This window comes from Oryctolagus cuniculus, chromosome 1 (genome assembly GCF_051225735.1).
Source record: "Oryctolagus cuniculus isolate XC-2025 breed Fujian yellow rabbit chromosome 1, ASM5122573v1, whole genome shotgun sequence".
Classification (NCBI taxonomy): Eukaryota; Metazoa; Chordata; class Mammalia; order Lagomorpha; family Leporidae; genus Oryctolagus; species Oryctolagus cuniculus.
The window spans coordinates 205,306,025-205,327,736 of record NC_142867.1 but is presented as its reverse complement, the minus strand read 5'-3'; the positions used below and the strand labels follow the sequence as shown (position 1 = coordinate 205,327,736).

General features: G+C 40.3%; 1 protein-coding gene and 1 long non-coding RNA gene across 10 annotated transcripts in view; one reads left to right on the top strand and one right to left on the bottom strand.

Annotated features, from left to right (window-relative positions):
- Nucleotides 1-287: 287 nt before the first annotated feature.
- LOC149128832 (uncharacterized) overlaps nucleotides 288-21,712 on the top strand; it is a 28,568-nt gene continuing 7,143 nt past the window's right edge. The window contains exon 1 of the long non-coding RNA XR_016211216.1: nucleotides 288-442. This is a non-coding gene — a long non-coding RNA (uncharacterized LOC149128832). The remainder of the gene's footprint in view (nucleotides 443-21,712) is intronic.
- PLPPR1 (phospholipid phosphatase related 1) overlaps nucleotides 4,143-21,712 on the bottom strand; it is a 335,427-nt gene continuing 317,857 nt past the window's right edge. For all 9 annotated transcript variants that reach the window (XM_051856156.3, XM_051856164.3, XM_089301257.1 and 6 more), the window contains exons 5-8: nucleotides 20,315-20,565; nucleotides 17,155-17,331; nucleotides 10,473-10,604; nucleotides 4,143-5,240 (exon numbers count right to left, since the gene is read on the bottom strand). In XM_051856156.3, the coding sequence (XP_051712116.1) occupies nucleotides 5,208-5,240; nucleotides 10,473-10,604; nucleotides 17,155-17,331; nucleotides 20,315-20,565 (593 nt within the window). In that variant the 3' untranslated portion in view covers nucleotides 4,143-5,207. The remainder of the gene's footprint in view (nucleotides 5,241-10,472; nucleotides 10,605-17,154; nucleotides 17,332-20,314; nucleotides 20,566-21,712) is intronic.

Below are 21,712 nucleotides of genomic sequence, written 5' to 3'. Positions count from 1 at the left end.
GGACCTGTAATCAAGACAGGGTTCCCCTCAGGAAGTGGCCTCTCTAGGGGGATGCAGGTCCAGATGACAGAAACTGCTGCCATCTGAGGTTTTATGTGCACGGCCATCTAGACTTTCACTGCTTCAAGTTAGATTCAATGAATCTAACAAGCAGATTAATTACACAGGGCCCAAAATAAAGGACAGAGGACAGAGGAAAGACGCTATCCAACCAGGAGGAAGTTTTCCCATTGAAAGGCAAATAGAAACTGACAGAAAGGGCTTGATAATAATCATTGGGCATTACAGCCTGGCCAGGAGTATGTGAGGGCCAGACCTATCTGTATCTTCACATGGGGCACTGGAAGAGACATTATAAGGGAGGTATGGACCTCCTTAGGAAGGCACCCTGTTGACTCCCATTACCTCGCTGTTCTGAGAAGAGAGCTGGCCTGAAAAGGAGGTTAGTATAAAATAAGCAGCCTTTTTTTTTTTTTGACAGGCAGAGTGGACAATGAGAGAAAGAGACAGAGAGAAAGGTCTTCCCTTTGCCGTTGGTTCACCCTCAATGGCTGCCGTGGCCAGCATGCTGGAGCTCATCGTGCTGATCTGCAGCCAGGAGCCAGGTGCTTCTCCTGGTCTCCCATGGGATGCAGGGCCCAAGCACTCATGCCATCCTCCACTGCCTCCCTGGGCCACAGCAGAGAGCTGGCCTGGAAGGGGGGCAACTGGGACAGAATCCGGTGCCCCGACCAGGACTAGAACCCAGTGTGCCGGTGCCACAGGTGGAGGATTAGCCTATTGAGCCGCGGCGCTGGCCAATAAGCAGCTTTTTCAAAAGGAAATTTATAGGATCCAGCACTGTGGTGTATTGGGTAAAGCTACTGCCTGCAGTGTCAGCATCCCATATGGGCACCAGTTCAAGTTCTGGCTGCTCCACTTTTGATCCAGCTCTCTGCTAGGCCTAGGAAAGCAGTAGAAGAATGCCCAAGTCCTTGGGCCCCTGCATCCACGTGGGAGACCCAGAAAAAGCTCTTGGCTTCAGATCAGCCTAGCTCTGGCTGTTGCAACCATTTGGGGACTAGACCAGTGAATAGAAGATCTCCCTCCCCTTCTCCCCTTCTCCCTCCCCCCCCTCCGCCTCCCCCCCTCTCTTCCTCCCCTCTTCCCCTTTCCCCCCTCCCCCTCTCCCATTTTCCCCTCCCCCCCACCCCCCTGCACCAAGAACTAGGATGTGACTTACAATTTTAGTGTTCTTTACAAAATCCCTATGGTAGAACACAGTTTGATAATAAGTGATACACATCTTGAGTCCAGGACAGAAGTAGTATCACAAACTTAATGTACCCTATTCCTTAAAACAAACGTGTGCAGTCTGGTGTTTGATGTGTCTGCCCCCAAGATGTTCAGTACTGTTGAGATGCCGTGGTAGTTAGAAATAAGAGAGTAACATTAATTTATTGAAATAGAAGTGCCACTCATCATTCTTCTCTTTAAATTATCCCAGTGATACCACTTCCTCTCTTTAAAAAGATTTATTTATTTGAGAGGTAGTTACAGAGAGATCTTCCATCTACTGGCTTAAATGGCCACAATGGCCTGAACTGGGCCAATCTGAGGCCAGGAGCCAAAAGTTTCCTCTGGGTCCCCCTTGTGGGTGCAGGGACCCAAACCTTGGTTTTCTTGCACTGCTTTCCCAGGCCATTAGCAGGGAGCTGGATCAGAAGTGGAATAGTCAGGAATCAGACTGGCACCCACACGGGAAGCCACTAGCACAGGCGGGGATTTAAACTACTATGTCACCGTGCTGGCTCGGGTTATGCATATTTACATTTTCTGATTCAGTAGCGCTGCATATGCCCTTTGGTCCATCACAACCTAAGTGGAAGATTTTTATAACTTACCAAAAGATGCATTCACATGTTCATAACTGATGAATGTATTTTCCTCACCATTTCAGTTCCTGTATCTAAATGTATTTATCTTTCAGCTATGTTCAGGTCCTTTAAAGTTCTCTTTATTTCCAAATAAGTTATAGTCTCCCTTTTGCCAGATTAGGAAGAAGTGGGCCATCATCTATTGGACAAACTTTAAGTTTTTTTTCCCCCTTTATATCAGGCCCTGTTCTGGGGGCTGAATCAAAGATATGAAAGATTTCAAAAAATTCACAAGGGTTAACAGTCTCATGAGGTTGCTTATAGGGATGCATTTTATTGGCCTTTTTTTTTTATTTATTTATTCCCATTTCCCTGTCACACTGAGTCAGACTTTCTCAGGCTCCCCTGGGCTTTCCTTAAAAAGAGGAAGAAAACATCACTGAAGAATTCAGTCTGAGACTATAGTGACCATTTGTCCTATTTGGATGGGTTTTGTCCTTGGCAGAAGACTGAAGAGTCCCCATCTCAAAGAAATGAATTTCGAGTAGCAAACTGGAAGGATGAGGTAGACTTGTCAAGTGTCATGGAGTCAAGTGTCATGGAGCTTAAACAGAAGGCAATGCCAAGGTGGCCATGGCATAATAGAAAGCAATCAGGCTGGCTCATGGATCCCAGGAGTGTCAGCCAAGATACCCCCTTAGGTTCAAGTGCCCCACTGTAGCATCTTGTGCAGTATGGCTCAACCATACATTAATATCCTCCATGTCCAAGGCTGGGAAAATGTTCTGCAACAAGAGCTCTTGGAACACTACATATAGGTCCTTCCAGAATCAAATCCAGAAAGAAGAATGAAAGGACACATAGCTCATTTTGTCAAATTGATCTATGCTCTTGGAGATAAAATCTGGTAGTCAGATATGTAAATGACCTTTCATTATGACAAGGAATGGGTTAAAGAGCCATTTAGCCTGCCAGCATTTTTCAGAATCTTATCATGAACAATGAAATAAAATTGAGCCATGATTAATTTAAAAAATTCTTAAGATATCTTTAGAAAAAGAAAATGTATCATTCTGAATTGAGCGATATAACGCTTAGCTTATTCATGAGTATAGAGGTTAGAGCTTGAAAATGATTCTTTTTCATGGTTTTATTTTATCTACAGCATCATACCTCTAAGTGTGTTTATTACAATGAAAATCCAAGAAAAGATGTAGACTTGGTTCAAACGCATTCAATGTAGAAATGTAGAAAGAGTCGACTTTGGAGTCTGGGAAACCAATCCTAAGACTGGTAGTGATATGTCTAGTACTGCTTTAGGGCTTCCAACTTCCTTGGGCGTGTTTCTTTTAAGATTTATTTATTTACTTGAAAGTCAGAGTTACACAGAGAGAGAAAGAGAGGCAGAGAGAGAGAGGACTTCCATCTGCTGGTTCACTCCCCAGCTGGCCACAATGGCCAGAGCTGCGCTGACCCGAAGCCAGGAGCCGGAAGCTTCTTCTTGGTCTCCCACTCGGGTGCAGAGGCCCAAGGACTTGGGTCATCTTCTGCTTTCCCAGGCCACAGCAGAGAGCTGGATTGGAAGTGGAGCAGCCGGGACTCAAACTGGCACCCATATGGGATGTCGGCATTATAGCTTTATCTGCTACGCCACAATGCCGGCCTTGTTTTGAAAACAACCAGATTATGTATGTGAAAGCATGTGGCCTAGCATTTGGAACAAATAGCAATTAAATGCTCCTTGCCTTTCTTCCAAACTTTAATCAAACATAACTCAGGAAACAGTAGGTATATGTGTATAGGTAAAGTTCCACCAGAATGAAATGGGAAATTGGGAAACATTTAGTGGAGGTAACTTTTTCTTTTTCCCTAAAACTGTCCTTCTATTGATAATTGAGAAGTGCAATGGGACTTCCAAAAGTTAATAGAAATTCTTATGAAAAAACCATGATCGGTTTCAAAATTTATTTTGCATTAAAATTTGTTTTAATTTCATTTTCTCATGAACTTTCTGAGGTACCCTTATGTGTAAAGGCAAGCAGATGACAGAGATACCATGCTAGACGCCCAGAATGTGCTTTTGAGTGGCTGACTAACTTAAAATCTTTTATCTAGTCTGAATACATAGACACATTCATGAAATGACCTCTCAGCCATGCCCCTGTTAGGATTTATCTCAGCACACACAGCACTGAACAGCATAAACACTTCTAAAGGTCACTGCATTATGACACTTCAAATAACTTTGCCCAGGGGAAGAAGCTTAAAACAGCACATGAGCCAGGATACTTTGTGATAACTTTTTTCTTCTCTTTAGAAAAAAAATATGTACAAAAAAAGGCTAAGAAGAGCCAACATAGAAGTGTCAAGAAAACATTCTGATAGGTACAGACAAAGGAGCTCCTTCTCTCACAGGAGTTACACATTAGTTTTCACCATGCTAGAAAAATGAGATGCAGTTAAAATTCTAGACTAGTTAAAAGCCACAGAGTCAAGCTGTTGCTGCTCTGGGGTTCTTTGTTGTAGATGATCTGATATCCTTTCTGTAAAATAATACTGTGCAAACTGTAAAATATTTATTTTCATATAAAGTCCATACAATATGATATACAAAACTGTTGAGTTGACAGGGGAGGCTGGTGCTGGCTGCTTTTTGGAAAGGAGGATGGAGTTACTTACCTGCCCAAGGACATGATTCTAGAAAGATCTTGAGTTTCTTAGATTGGCAAGGCCATTACTCAAGAATCATAACCCCAATACCCCTAAAATGTAGGACTCTCTGTAATTGTTTATGTAATGAGGTCACTTCTCTAATATTTTAACTTCAAATACAACAATCTGTTAAGAGATCAGAACACAAAGTTCTCTCTGAAGCTCTCACTCACCCCACACAATTGATTTTGAGATTTTCCATTAACCAACATCATCCTTCCTGCAACTCAAAGTTTAATTTTCATTAAAATTCAAAAATTCTGGAGGAGGCAGCAACTGTGGTAATAAAAGGTTAAAGTGAATCGTTATATTTTATTTCTGTGTCTATAAAACTGAGAAAAGAAGGTTTGTGTACAAATATCACAAAACAACATCAACCAGGTGGTTCTTAAATGCACACTTGAACAAGGAGAAAATTTTGTTGGTTTTAAAATTCTGGCATAAATATATTAAAGCTGACCAAAAAAAAAAATCAGGGCAAGCTACATCACTTCTTCATACAAAAAAATGTACAAAACATTAGCCTCTAACTAGATAAAACATAATACTTGTCTTCACAGTTTGACATTGAGTAACTGTGTGTTTTGAAGTATTGAACTGGAAGGTGGTTAAAAAACAGCTTGTGACACACCAGCCATCTCAGGTAACTTCAGTCATGGAGGCAGAGTGATTCTGCAGAGCAAACACAAGCAGAGAAAAATCTTAGCATGGGTGGGCCGACACAGGGAAACACCCACTCACCCCTGAATATTCCCTGCTGTCTCCTTAAGTTTGCAGGTGCTGTTCCCTCTCCCCAAAATGCTCTTTCAAGGCCCTTCCCATTCCATTACCTTGTCTACTAAATAATCTGGTTTTTTTTTTTCAACTAAAGTAAGATGAATTTTTAAATCTAAACTTTTTTCTACATAATTCCTATGTATGCTTAAATATTTCCCACTATGAGCATTTAAAGATATCATCAAAGTAACTTAAACTATATCCCACACATTTGTAATATTTAACAGTTCCAATTAAGAAATTCTCATACGGTTTATTCTTGGAGTTATGAGTTCTATAGAAGTGAGTTTAATATTTTCAAATGGATAGGGGTCTTAGATTGATTTTAGTTAAAAATTATTTTTCTAGAAAATGGATATGGAACCATTAAGACTTTCTAAGGGTTTGCTTTATGGTCTTGTACACTATTTGCATAATGTTTCATGTGTTTTGTGAAGAATTATATATAGTTTATTAGATCAATCTTACTAATCATCCATATCCTTCCTATATTCTGCTTGCTTTTAGAGAAATGTGTTAAATAATTTTCTATGGTATCAAATTCATCCATTCTTCCTTGTAATTCTCTCAATCTTGTTTCTACAACTTGCCTATATAACCCCAGTCTTACAGGTCCATGGCCTTGCCTTTTGTTTAAACTTAGAACCCAAAGCTCTGGATTCATGGAATTGGCAAACACTTTAACAAACCATGGTTTTTGTTGAAGTCCTCATTATGAATATCCTGATTCCTATTTGTTGCTTAGGGCACTGGGGATTTACACTGTATTCTTGGGAGCTCAACCATACATTTGAGAAACTGAGTATTTTGTATTTTTCAAGGTACTCTTGTCATCTATCATTGAAAATTAAGGTTTGATGCATTTCTTGCTGTAGGGCAAAATATAACTTTTCCTCTTACGCATTTACTCTCATGATGTATTTTCTTCTAATCATTTGATCAATTCTTAGGTCATTTATATATATAAAAGGTCCATTTAAGAAACAAGTGGTGAAGATAAAGCAATTCAATATCCTAAGATAGCTGGAAGGGTGACTTTGGATAAATTTCTGTAACTCTCCTGGTCTCTTTGTTTTCTCAGTTTACAATGACAAGTCTATAATATCACACAGTTCTGAATTAAGGGACCACCAGAGTATTTAATTATTTTTCTCACCTTGTACCTGCTGAGTCTATTAGGGTGTAGGTCTAGGCATCTGTGGTCTCAGTACAGGTTGGAGTCTTCTATTTTATGTTAAAAAATCTTTTCCCTTAAGCAGAAGGCATAGGGAGACTATATCACGTCTAGAATGAATTAACACAATTGCTTCATTTCTAACGTATTTCTCTGTTAACAGAAACTGACCTTGTTGATAGGGACACAATTGTTCAACTCTAAATATGACTGCTCAGGTAAATGTGGGCATCGGGCTATAGAACGTGGGTAGAAAAAGCGATTTTCTTCTAGATCAGAGTAATCTTAGCATCATAAAATAATGCTTTGGCAAGTTGACCATTTGGTGTGATTTTCTACAATTATTTTTTGTTTTCCTTTAGTGCTTGGAAAAAGTTTTAGAAAATGCTGTGGATCAATCAGCTAGAGGGAGAGAATGACAGAAGGTACATAATTGTGTTTGTGTTAACCTTGAGAGAGCACTGTAGTTTCTGGGGCTTTATGTAGCACAGGAAAAACCTGTCTCAGGAGGAAGCCGTGGAGGATGCCAGGGTATCCTCCCTATCTAGTCTTCTCCTTAAGGAATTTGGAATACTGGTAGGGCGTTCATGTGTATAGACTTGAAGATAGGTTCTAATCTTAGATTCCAAAGATCCACTTCCTGGGAAAATAGTTAAATTTCAGAAATCTCAAACAGCTTCCAGTAGAAACCATGAGAATAGGGGGTACAGAGAAAGCTCTTGTTCAAGGGGGAGAAACACAGAGGATGTTTATTTTGGAAAAACTGTAGCTCAGGTCAAACACACCAGCATATGAGCATGTTTCCATACTCACTGCTGAAGACTGTAGACTTCAAAAGGAATTTTGCTTAAATGAAGTCTCTCAGGCTGTATGGTATAGTGGAACAAGCTGGGCCTTTAGAATTAGTTGGCTCTGTGTTTTATTTTGACTGGGTGAAACTTGGACATGTTAAACTCTTTGTGCTTTATTTTCCTCAACTGTAAAATAGGACAATACCAATTACATGAGTATTGTGAAGATTAAATGAGATGTGTTCAGTGAATGCTAATTCTCTTTACACAACTAGCAAAAGGTATCTTTATAACTATCCTCTTGGAAACATCTGATATAATACAAGCAGATGCTTGTTAATGGATATTCCACCATTGGTGTATCTAGCATCACTTGAGAGGCAATCTTTCCCATTCAGCCTCCTTTAGCTTAATTCTGCCTAGCCTGCAGGAGTCCTGGTCATCACTGTTCGTAAACCCCCTTGCCATGGAGGTTCAGACAGTGCCTGTGTTCCACTTTCTTGGTTATGACCAAAGTGTGTAGTTCAGGTTTAGCATCCTTCCAAGCCATCCAACATTTCACACCTAGAGAGTTCCAGGAAATGTGCAGAGGAAGACATGGTTCAGAGGTTGAAGATGTCCAAAGATGTCCAAATCTTTGTGTGGGGAGGCACAGATATGAGGGGACATTATTGGCTTTAATTGTGAAGGACAATCATATGAATGGCATGGAGGGGCCTTTGGTCCAAACCTAGTATTAGAATGTCTTCAAATTCTATACAGAAGAGGTGATATACATAGTCACAAAGATACATCACCAAATATGAAGGAAGTCCAACTACAGCCTATAGAGAACAATGAATTTACACACACACACACATGTACTTCAAAAGGTTCATAGACAATAAAACTAAAAGATAAATTTATTTTTATGCAAAAATGTGAAATGCATGCAGTTTTTATAATATTTCCATGAACTTTTTGTACAATGTGTGTTTATGTGTATATTTAAGAACTTTTTATATATTGAGGATAGCACTTTTTAAAGCTGTCTGGTACTTCATTTTTCAATGTAAGTAGAGTCCCCTAAAATATGTCCTGGACATCTCTTGACCTGGTCAGCTATTGATGGTCCTGAAGAGAAAAAGGAAGAGAGGTCTGGGAAGGGTTCAGACAGTGCGATGCTTGAGCAGTGCTAGGTAGAATGATGGCAAGCAAAGGAGTTCATCTTAAACCAGGGTATTCAGGGGACAGCATTTACAAGAACACAGAGGAACATGCTTAGGAATTCAAATCATATTCTGTTCACTTAAATTCAGTTTTGTCTTCAGTGACTTTATCACAAAAGTAGAGACAACTACTCAGACCTCAATGGGAACAAGAATGTAGCCAGGGAAGAAAATCTAGAGAGACTATTTTGTCATCTCTTCACCAGATATTTACTAATCCATCATTTGCCTATGTAAATCAGCTATATATAAATAAGCCAGGGATAATTTTTTCAAAGTTATTTCTACTTATACCAAGTCAAAATGTTCGCCTTAATACAAGTCAAGGAAAAAGCAATGAAAAATACTTGGCACTTGGCTCAACAGAGAACATTAAATAGTTTTCTCCAAATGGAAATAGCCTTATTGGTTGTTATTCTGGCTCATTAATAAAATTAAGATTTCATTAAAGGTGAAAAGACTTAGGATAGCTTATATCAGAGAGATGTCTGATACTGCCTAAAGGATTATGTGTCCCAGCCTTCACTCTTGCTGTGTGACCTTGGGAAAATTACATTGCTGACTTCAGAATTCTGTTGTTTATCTATGAGAAGGCAACTATATCTATTCAATAGTGTGTAAGAATAGGAAAATAAGACTATATGAGGGTACTTTAAAAAGTTCATGGAAAATGGAATTAAAAGAAATTTGGAAAAACACTGTAATCCTTGTACATGATGGGGTCTTCAAAAGGTGCCTGAAAAATGTGTATTATGAAGAAACTATGCATGAATTTCAGTGTTTTCACCAAAATAAACCTATCTTTAATCCAAATTTTCCATGAACATTTTGAGGTACTTTATATTGTATTTATAAAGCACCTAGCAAATTTTCTAGGCAAATGTGCTTTGTACCATCTTTCCAAGGTCTTTTCAGTTGGTATATTTTATCCCTGGCTTTCCCTATTAAAGTAGATTTATTTTAAAAAAGAAATATTTTTGTTTTATATATATTTAAAAATATATTTTTAAAAATAATTTGTGCTCATATAGTACATTAGAATACAATTCACATCATACACCTACCCACTTATATCCATCTTTCCTGCTCATCTGAGTTTTTTGAAGGCAATGACTATTTCTATTTATTTTTGTGTCCCTGGTGGGAAGTAAGGTTCTTTTGTTGAATAACTGATAAAGAAGTATTACTGCTATGAGTTTTTGTTATCAACAAAATGGACTCAAAATGATGTTTATTGTAGATTTTTGAATGTGCCCCCAGCTTTCAGAACTGGAAACTTCTTCTTTCCAAATATATTTGGCCATCCATATCTGTGGGTTCTGTGTTCATGGGTTCAACCAACCACACTTCAGAAACATTTGAAAAAAAATGTATTAAAGTTATGCAGAACCTTCACTTTTATTATTCCCTAAATAGTACAGTATGACAACTATTTATATAGCATTTATATTAGATTCTATAAGTAAGGATGACTGAAAGTATGCAGGATGTCACACATATATGCAAATATTTTATCATTTTATGTATGATACTTGCACAGTCACAGATTTTGGTATTCTCAGGGTTTCTGGAGCCAATCTTCTGCAGATACTATGTGTGGGACATTTGAATTATGCTAGTTACTAAGTCAAATTACTTCCTGTGTTATTAGTCCAAACCTCATGCATGTGGTGTTACATAGAGATCAGAGTATCTGGAAGGAGCTGGGATTTAAGTTAGAGGTTAATAAGGACTTCTTGGGGATTTATGCTTGCCAATCCCTAGAATGGATACAGGATTCATTGAGAGAGGCTCTGAAGATTTTTCTTGAGGGCCTTTTCAATGAATAAATCCAACTTTTAATGGTACTGGGTGCATTCAGTGGTATCCTGCCTCCAGGAGGGGAATGGGTTGATTTTATACCCTTACAAGGTTGAGTCTATGGGTTTAGTTTGCCAAATCCACTTTACTATACCTGTGCACTTAAGGTTTCCAAAGGGCTTTCTATCCTTGGGAAAGCCATTAGGGCTACTCCACGGGAATCCTCCGGTTTGGGCTTGGAAGAAGATCCTTGTGTTCCTTTAAAGTTATGGACCACACACATTCCCTGCAGAATGAGGGGAAAAAAGACTGGGGTCAGATGGGAGCTGTCCATGCCTGGCCATTGCAAAGTGGCAGCCTTTTGTACTTGGATATCATTACCATAGTGACTTTTCCTCCTTTGAATGAAGAGGTCAAAGAAAAACTTGGAGTCCGCTGAAAACAGCTCAAGTGCTGAGGAAACATTTCTTTCATTACTAGAGAGCTGGTGCTAATCAACCCACTCCATCAAGCCTATCTATTCACCCGTAAAATGGAAAAATGCTACCTCCTTGATTCGTAACAATTAAAGACAGATGAATGCAAGTCAACTCATAACAGCTAACACTTCCAGAGAGACACTGTTTATCTTGTTCTGCATTTGTAGGTTTACTTCATTTCATCTTAACCTGCCCAATAATTTTACATAGGAAGTACTATTATCATCTCCATCGTAGATAAGAAAGCACAGAAAGGTTAACTAACTTGGCATGCAGACATTTAAACTCCAGAACCCATAAATCATGTTACTATATCATTCTGCCTTTGAAAATTGCCAAATTTGAACAAATCCTCAGTCAATGTCAGCTGGTGTTTAACCTCTACCCAAAATGATCATCATCAGATTATGTGATTGTTTGTTTGGATTGAGTGATTCATAATTGGTAGTTTCTTTTTACTGCTTCCATTAAAATTTTTCCCTATTATGTCAAATTTTTCTTTCCTACCAAGACCACTTCATCGTTAATTCTGCTTTTATCATTTTCTCTGTTCCTTTTGTCCATGTAGTTTTTATTGCCTCTTTCTGTTCCTTCTCATTGTTCTCCATCTGCATTTCTATAGCCAGTGGCTTTGAGTCTTTCTGCAAACACTGAAGAACATTTCCATGAATACATTCTACCTGTCTCACCTCCAGTTTACTCCCCAGTTCTGTTGAAACTTCCTTCACTCATAGAATGGAAGATGGGGAAGGATTAGTAACGCTGGAGTTGAATGACTCGGGTTGATTCATGGCTTGTTGGTTGAGTAGCTGTTATGCCAATGATTTATGTTATGCCTCACTTTCCTCTTTTATAAAATGAAGATAAAATGTTGCTAGGGCTTCATGGTTTGATGTATAGGTAGGGGTCAATATGGCACCTTGGCCTAAGCCATTTCTTGTGATGCAGGCATCCCATATTGGGATGCTGGTTTGAAGCTCAGTTGCTCCACTTCCAATCCAGTTCCCTGTAAATGCACCTGGGAAACCAGCAGAAGATAGTTCTAGTATCTGGGTCCCTGCCATCTACATGGTAGACTCAAGAGTTCCTGGTTCCTGGCTTGGGTCTGGCCTAGCCTTGACTAATGTGGTCATTTGGGGGAATGTCCAGCAGGTCGGGTATCTTTCTTTCTCTGTTTCTCCCCATCTGTCGCACTGCCTTTCAAATAAAAATCTTAAAAGATGTATATATTTAAGATATGTAATAATTTGTGCAAAAATCATTTCTTTCCCCTTTCTCCCACATCTCATGGGAAATACTTGTATGTCAAACAATACTGAACATGTGCAGATGGTATGCTGCCATTCTGTTTCTGCTCTTTTTCTGTCTCCAGGTTTCACTTTGGAATGCCTCCAGTCCCCTCCATGACATCCTTCCCCTCCCAATCCCCAGCGGGGGGGCATATTTGATCTGTGTAAACAAGCAGGAACATGCAGACAGGATCATCCCTGTCGTGCCAGAGCAGTTCAACAGCACACTTGGGTCTTTCGTAAAGATGACGTGTGGAAAACAAGTTTCAATACAGTTGGGAAATCACTTGAAAGCAATAGCAGACCAAACAGTAACTGATTGATGGGAGATAGGATTGCAAATTGCTGAGAGAAAACAAGTTTAGTTAAGCAGAATCTACATTTGTGGTTTCAGCATACACAAAGACTTTCACCAACATTGACCCACAAAGACCTCAAGACATGTTTGGAACAATCAGAACTACTCTTTCCTTTGAGTTGGGGCTGGTTGGCTTCAGAACTGACAAATCACAAGAACTCTGGCTTTTCTTTGGGGCTCAAGCCTTCATTTATATGTCATTTATCTTCCTTAAAAATCTTGTCTTCTAGCCGGCGCCGCGGCTCACTAGGCTAATCCTCCACCTTGCGGCACCGGCACACCGGGTTCTAGTCCCGGTCGGGGCGCCGGATTCTGTACCGGTTGCCCCTCTTCCAGGCCAGCTCTCTGCTGTGGCCAGGGAGTGCAGTGGAGGATGGCCCAAGTGCTTGGGCCCTGCACCCCATGGGAGACCAGGAGAAGTACCTGGCTCCTGCCATCAGATCGGCGCGGTATGCCGGCCGCAGCGCGCCGGCCGCGGCGGCCATTGGAGGGTGAACCAATGGCAAAGGAAGACCTTTCTCTCTGTCTCTCTCTCTCTCACTGTCCACTCTGCCTGTCAAAAAAAATAATAATAAAAAAATAAAGAAACATTAAAAAAATCTTGTCTTCTCTTGAAGTTATTTATATTCATTCATATTATCTCTCTCTCTCTCTCTCTCTCTCTCTCTCTGATTTAAAGGCAGAGTTACAGAGAGAGGAGGAAAGCACAAAGTCTGGCTCACTCTCCATGTGGCCACAACAGCTGGGGTTGGGCCAGGCCTAACCCAGAGCCTAGAACTCCAAATGGGTCTCCCACATGGTGCAGGGGCCTAAGCACTCAGGCCATCTTCTGCTGTCTTCCTAGGCACATTAGCAGGGAGCTGGATCAGAAATGGAGCAGCTGGGACTTGAACTGGCATATGGGATGCCAGTGATGCAGGTGACAGCCTAACCTGCTGTGCCACAACTCCAGCCTCTCTTTCTATTTTAAGAAGTTTGCCTCTGGGGCCGGTGCCATGGCGCACTAGGTTAATCCTCCGCCTCTGGCACCGGCATCCTATATGGGCACCGGGTTCTAGTCCCAGTTGCTCCCCAGTCCAGCTCTCTGCTGTGATCCGGGAGGGCAGCTGGAAGATGGCCCAAGTGCTTGGGCCCCTGCACCCGCATGGGACACCAGGAAGAAGCACCTGGCTCCTGGCTTTGGATTGGCGCAGCGCCGGCTGTGGTGGCCATTTGGGGAGCGAACTAATGGAAGGAAAACCTTTCTCTCTGTCTCTCTCTCTCTGTCTATAACTCTACCTGTTAAATAAATAAAAAAAAAAAAGAAGTTTGCCTCTGAAAATATTTTGTATAATATATAAACACCTCAGGATCACTTCACCACTTCTTTTGTAACTTTACCCAAGAATTTGCTCTCCACTCTTCCTCCATCTTTCCTTAGAAAGAGAAAGCTTGGATCCACTCAAAGTAATTTTGAAGTGCAATGGAGCTTTATAATTGGTGCTGCAAATCAGTGTGAGCATTTTCTGTGTATTCCATAGCAGACAGAAAATGTTGGGAAACTGTGTCAGATGTTGGGAGAGGCATATATATTTTGTGTGTTGGCATGGGCAGGGAGGAAGAATGGGAAACAGAAATTAAGGTAAATGACTATAAAATTCATATATGTGTGATGCCAGTCTTACAGGCATTTGGACCAGAAATGACAGCTCCAAGGTCCTTTGATTCCATAATGGCTTCTTTCTCCTTACAGAAGCTTCCTGAATATTTTTAGGGGATTCATTTAATGAATAATATTAGAGACTCAGGGGCTGGTGATTCAATGTAAACGCTTCTGGGTCTATTTTAAATCCTTAAAGGTAACAATAGAAAACTGAACGTCTGTGGTATGCCCATACAGTGGAATTCTACATTTTTCATATGCATTCTATATTTTTCATATATTCTATAACATGGAGGAATCTCAAAGTAACTATGGTGATTAAAAGAGGCTAAGGGGCGGGGGAAGACATTTCATATGATTCCATTTACGTGAAATCCCAAAAAAGACAAACTCATAGAGATAACAGATAAGTGGGTGCCTGGGAATGAGGGTAGAGGAAGGATGAGTGAGAGGGCTGTTTTTTTTTTTTTTCAATTCTCTTTATATTCTTAGCTTTCTTTTTTTTTAACTTTTATTTAATGAATATAAATTTCCAAAGTACGATTTATGGATTACAATGGCTTCCCCCCAATACCGTCCCTCCCACCCGCAACCCTCCCCTTTCCCACTCCCTCTCCCCTTCCATTCACATCAAGATTCATTTTCGATTATCTTAATATACAGAAGATCAGCTTAGTATACATTAAGTAAGGATTTCAACAGTTTGCTCCCACACAGAAACATAAAGTGAAAAATAATAGATGATTTTTTTAAATGATGATGAAATCAGATCAGACCTATTGTCATGTTTAATCCCAGTGAGAGTCGAGTTGGGAGTTGATAATTTCTTTTTTTTTTTTTTTTTACAGAGGATCAGTTTAGTATGCATTAAGTAAAGATTTCAACAGTTTGCACCCCCATAGAAACACAAAGCGAAATATATTGTTTGAGTACTCGTTATAGCATTAAATCTCAATGTACAGCACATTAAGGACAGAGATCCTACATGAGGAGTAAGTGCACAGTGACTCCTGTTGTTGACTTTACCAATTGACACTCCTGTCTATGGCATCAGTAATCTCCCTATGCTCCAGTCATGAGTTTCCAAGGCTATGAAAGCCCTCTGAGTTCTCCGATTCTTATCTTGTTTAGACAAGGTCATAGTCAAAGTGGAGGTTCTCTCCTCCCTTCAGAGAAAGGTAGAGAGGGCTGTTTTTGCATCAAAACTTACCACATTGTATATTTATATCATACCCCAATAAGACTGAAAAAAATACAGGAAAGAGTACAAGTTAACATCTAATCCAATTCCAATGAAGAGATTTCCTAGGTGAGCAGGTGTCCAGGCCTCCATCTACTTGAGGAATTAACACATCAGAAATGTAAAGCTTTGGAGAAAACTTACAGTAAAAACTCTTTTTAAGGAAGATTAAATGTCATAGGGAAGCCACTGATCGTGGAAATGAGATACCCAATAGATATGTTCAAATAATCATGGACGTCTTCTAAAACGAGTAGTGTGGTCATCTGTAGAACTTTTGTATCTTTTTTAAAATATTTATTTGAAAGAGTTATATATACATATATAAATATGTATGTGTATATATATATAAATATATATATAGCAGGTAAGAGCGAGGTCTTCAATCCACTGGTTCACTCCCCAAATGGCCCCAACTTGGGCCAAGATGAAGCCAGGGGGTTTTTCTGGGTCTCCAATGTGGGATAACAAGGGCCCAAACACTTGGGGCATCTGCTGCTACTTTCCTAGGCACAAATTAGCAGGGAGCATGATTGGAAGTGGAGCAGCTGGGACTCAGCTGGTGCCCAAATGGGATGCTGGACTGTAGATATTGGCTTAACCTGCTACACTACAATTCTGGCCCCAGGCTTTCATATTTCTGAACATGAAATTCCATGAATCCAGAGGCCAAGGCCGAGTTTCTTAAAATACTGGAAAAAAAGGCTGCCTGTGTCCACAACAGCTTTCTGTTCTTTGTTCCCTCTACAAGCAACATGTAGTTTCTCCCAATACATGGCAAATGAATATTTAAAGAATGCTCATTTGGGGCTGGCACTGTGGTGCAGTGGGTTAAAGCCGTGGCCTGAAGCGTCAGCATCCCATATGGGTACTGGTTCTAGTCCCAGCTGCTCCTCTTCCCATCCAGCTCTCTGCTATGGCCTAGGAAAGCAGTAGAACATGGCCTAAGTCCTTGGGCCCCTGCACCTGTGTGGGAGACCTGGAAGAAGCTTCTGGCTTTGGATTGGCACAGCTCTGGCCGATGTGGCCATCTGGGGAGTGAACCAGTAGATGGAAGACCTCTCTCTTTCTCTACTTCTCTCTGTAACTCTGTCTTTCAAATAAAATAAATCTTAAAAAATTAAGAATGCTCATTTGAAGTTATGGCAAAGTATTGGTGTTCTCAGCCCCAGTCTGAAAACCAGTGTGGGAGGAAGTACAGCAAGCTGTCCTCTGGAATCTACCTGTCCCTGACCCTCTGAGGAAATACAGCAGTTATATTTCTGAAAGAAAATGTGCTTTTCTTGGGTGATTACTGACATCATAAATAAGAGTGTAAGTTGTTAAATCAACAACAGGAGTCACTGTACACTTGCTCCTCATGTAGGATCTCTGTCCTTAATGTGTTGTACTATGTGAATTAATGGTAAAACTACTACTCAAACAGTACTTTATACTTTGTGTGTCTGTGTGGGTGCAATCTGTTAATCTTTACTTAGTATCTACTAAGTTGATCTTCTGTACATAAAGATAATTAAAAATGAATCTTGATGAGGGGTGGGATGGGAGAGGGTGTAGGAGATGGGATGGTTTGCAGGTGGGAGGGAGGTTACAGGGGGAAAAACGCTATAATCCAAAAGTTGTACTTTTGAAATTTATATTCAATATAATTTTTCTAAAAATGCTTTAAAATAATTTTTGAAGTAAAAGGATGCATAATGTTTGGGGAATAAATGTAATTCATGAACTTGAGACAGAAGGAACATGGATTTAGACTGAAGTCTGGGAAACCTGTCTTGATGTGGTTTTAGAGGCACAAGAAGGGGAAAAGAGAGTGAAGCTGACCTACCAGAAACAGGGCCACTGCAGTGCCCAGGATGAAGCCCGCAATCACATCTGAGCAGTGGTTCCGATACTCAGAGACTCGGTTGAGGCCAGTCAGGAAGGCTGTGCAAAGGGTCCCGAGGCACAGCACCGGCTTGGCCAGTCGGCTGCTCTTTGTCTTGATTGTGCTTGTGATGTACATCTGGAGTAGGACAGAAGTCAGGAGTGACAAGGCTGCCCTCTTGTGGTGGTGTATACACATGCATGCATGGACACACGCCAGCCACACAAGCAAAGGCTTATGTCAGAGCAACCACACCAACTAGTTTTCCTTGGAGAACTCCATGAAGCTACTCAGCAAAGAAAAATCAGGTAGGAAATAAGTGCAGCAACAGCAATGATCAGATGTCTATTAATCATCTATATATTCTAGTAGGTGCATGGACAGAAGTGACAGTGATATAAGAAATGACTGCATAGTATCGATCAAATTCAGAACATGTACTTTTTATGCAGCAAATCAGAGCACAGTTTGGGGTATTAGAAAACTCAGATACAAAATAAACCTCAGAATTAATTTTATGGTAGAGAAGACCAGGTAGTTGAGCAATTGTACCTTTTACTTTTTCTGTTCCCATAGCCCTAGCTGCTGCTTCCTACTTTCAGGCAATAATACAAGTGCTGATGAACTGAATCAGACACTCCCAACTGCTTTGTCCCACAAAACTGTCTCCATTGGAGTGGAAACAAATTCCCATATTCATTGGGATAGCTATACTTGGCTCTATCCATTTGCTCTAGTGAGTATTAAAATAAACTCTTCTACATGTGCCATGACCTACAGAAGACTGAGAAGATCTGAAATAGGTAAAGGATAATGGAAATGGTGACACCTAAGATATGGGATTTTATTTGTGAGGAACAGGGCACAAACAAGTTGCATGGGTATAATAAAATATGTCTCTGGTCTGGAGTTTAGGAAGGTGTGCCTCTTTCAAATAGGTAGAATGTTGTTGGTAATGGGTACAAAGCACCACCAGAGGGCATCATTGATCCATCATTTCTTAACAAATGTGCTGAATTTAGCAACTCTTTAAATGCTGATCCTAAAATGCTAAGCTATAGTGTTTGTATGGCCTGAGTACTTAAGTTCAACTAGATGCATTTTATAATATGCACTGGAATCTTAATTTCCCAGAGTGATGCTTTAATACTGGTGTAAATAACAAAAATGGGACTTTTTAACAAAGCTTGTTAGATAGAAGTTACATGAAGTATTATTGCACTACTCTGAGACCATGTGTAAAATTTTACTTGAAATCTTCACTATTTATGTTTCTATATTGTCTTTTAATTATATCCTTTACAAATGTTTTCTATAAGATTGCAAACTATGAAGAGCATAATCCTATGGTTAATATCCTTCCTAGAATTAACTAATATCAAGGAAATCCTTGCTAACTTATGAAGGTATTTAACATGTAACAGAGGTTCGGAAAATATGCAAGTGAAATTTTTATATCAGTTTTTCTGATTATGATCTGTGATTTGTGATTTAAGTTGGATTACATCTGAATTCTTGAACATGTGCTACAGCAGCAGCCATTCTGTGTGAGTTGACTATAAAGATGCTTCTTCCCCAAAGAAGTTTGTCTCATTTGATGAGATGAAACTGCACACAGCAGTGACTTGAGCCTGATGTTGAAATACAGGAAAAGGCACATAATCATACTTCATACAAGTTAGGTTCCAGATGATGTAGCACGGGTCAGTATTCTGAGTTTGGAAAATATAATGAATCCCTCGGAGGGCTTTCTTTGTTAAAAAATACCTAACATAGATTTTTTTTTAAAGCTGTTTAACCAAGCTACAGCTGACCTGTTTTATATGTTGAGGCTTTTATATTGTTTGTGCTTCCTTAAGTTTGGGTGTAGCTGAAATCATTTTATTAAATATTGTTTAAACAGTAGATCTAAAAGGAACAAAAAAGGAGATTTATTTATATTGAGGAGCTGGTCATTGCCAAATTGATCCTCTAGATGTATAAATGGGATATGAAGGCCAGTATCTATTCCCATTTAAAAAGAATATTCCACAAATTATACACTACTACATATTAGACCGGAAGCTGATCACCTTTTCTCCAGGTGATGGCAAAGGCCCTCTTCCCTCAAAGGTGGAAGATGCCTCCTTGTAGTTCCTCTCATAGCGAGACGGCTACACAGCTCCCTCAAGATGGGGTCAGGGCCTACCCAGAAAATCTGGGAACACTGGAGAGTTGCAAAGGAATCTTTCTTCTGCCTTCTCCTCTCCTACCTTTCACTGAGAATCTCCAGACTGGTCATATCCTGAATGTGAAATAAGTTGAAGTAAGGAAGAGGACTGTTTTCCACAGTGACTCCTCCTCTGAGAAATGCTGATGCCACAGTGATACTAAGGTAACAGCACATGGAACTCTTGAGCTGAACCCTGCATTTCAGAGAAAGCGCACTCCAGAGTAATGTGAAATGAGGTCATTCCCATATGGGTGCAAACAGAGTAGGAGAGTGAAAGGAACACTGAGTTTTCTTCAAGATGAGCAACACTGGGAAGCACTATATTCCAATGGGGCAATCAAGGATTGGGTGACTTGGGAAGCAAAAAGAAGTGATCTTGGGAGTACTGGGTTGTTCTAGGATTACATTGTAAAGGGGTGGGGAGAGTGTCTGAAGAAGCAAGGGAAAGCTGTGTGTTTATCCATGTCTGCATGTAGCTAGGGTAGCCCTCATGTAAGAACCCTACATACAGATTTGTAGGCAAGTGTAAGATAGAGGTGTTGCTGTATGGGTGTTGAGAATCCCAGACATGGTGCCAGGAGCCCGAGTCCCAGCTTGGAGTGTATACTCTTAGTGACTCTTTGGGTAGTTTTTGCATCTGTAAAATAAGAGGCTGTAGCTAGGGGATTCTCACAATTTTCTCTAGAACTATTATCTGGCAGGTCAGGATATTATATTGGGGTGTTGAGAGTGGGATCAGGGTAGGGGGACTGTTATGTCAATAATGTAATGATAGAATATAAACATGTGACACATGACTTTAAAAATCACCGTAAATGACTGATGAAAGAATAGAGATAAGGATGGCAGAGGGACAGAAATCCAAGCAAAAACTTGACTTGGGAGATGCAGCAAGACATGCACACTCACCGTGGCATATAAGGCAGAGTAAATGCTCAGAGCAGCATGTTTGGAGGGAAAGGATCTCCGAGCCTTTTCTATCACTGCCAGGTCCCCAGTACAAACATTCCCATTGTTGATGAACTGGTGGTGCACACGGCAGTCTGTACTGGTGTAGTTCGGCTTGCACACTGTCAGGAAGTATGGTGTTAGGTGCCCCGTGACCACTTGTCCAGCATTTACAAAAATGTCAGTAGCAAAAAGTCCAAATGCAAACACCCCTAGAAGGAGATTTAAAAGAATTAGGAGTAGTGACACACTGGTGATTGGTTTCATCCTGAGAGGACACACAGCAGTGTCCATGATTCCTCAGAAAGATTCTGGGAACTCCTCAAGTTGCCCCCTCACCTTTGTCTTTCCAGGAAGTATTGCCTGCTACCCAAATCACTTAATCCAAGCGGAGGCAGGCATTCCACTGTTAACATCTTAGCTTGTGTACGTCATTTAGAAGCAGCATTGTCTACTGGAAAGAACTGGAGTTCCAGATTCCTATAGATTTGGGCTTTAATCTCAGCTTCGGTGACTTGCTCACAGTATGTTACTTACATTTTTGGAACCCTAGTGCCTTTTGATGCAAAATGGAGGGGAGGAAGTTTGAGAAGATCAAATACAGTATATGAAAAATACCTGCAATGGTGTCTGGTTTTAAGTAATTACTCAAGGCAACTTCTCTTTCCTTTCATAGATGTTGTCTTCCCTAGTCCTAATTGGAAATGCAAACACTCCTAGAAGGAGTGAACTATAGTATCATGGCAGGGGAAAGTGACTAAGGTTTTTAAGCAGTTGTCCCTAAAACAATAAAAAATAATATTCCAGAAATCTTGATTGTCTTGGGTATTTCATTTGGTACTGGCATTAGAAGATGAGAATGAAAAAAAAAAGATGTTAAAAACAAAAGATATTGATTCTATTAGTTTCCTTTGGTAATGTAACCAATTACCACAAATTGAATTGCTGAAAACAATACAAGTAGATCCTCTGGAGGTTCTGGAAGCCAGAAGTCCAAAATCAGGTTCGCTGGGCTGTGTTTGTTCTGGAATCTCCAGGGTAGAACTCGCCGCTGGTGTTTGCTGGCTTCTAGAAGCCACTTGCTTTTCCTTGCTTATGGCACCTTTCCAGCAATCTGATCATCCTGACTTCTGGTTCCATCCTCACCTTTTCTTCTCTTTGGCCCTCCTGCCTGTCCTTGTAAGAACATCCGGATAATCCAGGATAATCCCTCTACCTCAAAGCCCTAATTTAATCTGACCTGCAATTCCTTTTTGTCATGTAAGTAACACATTCAGTTTCCAGATCATGGCCATCTTTTAGTGGGGAGGGGGGGGTGTTACTTTGAATTCCCCGAGTGTCCTATAGGTAGGCTATGCT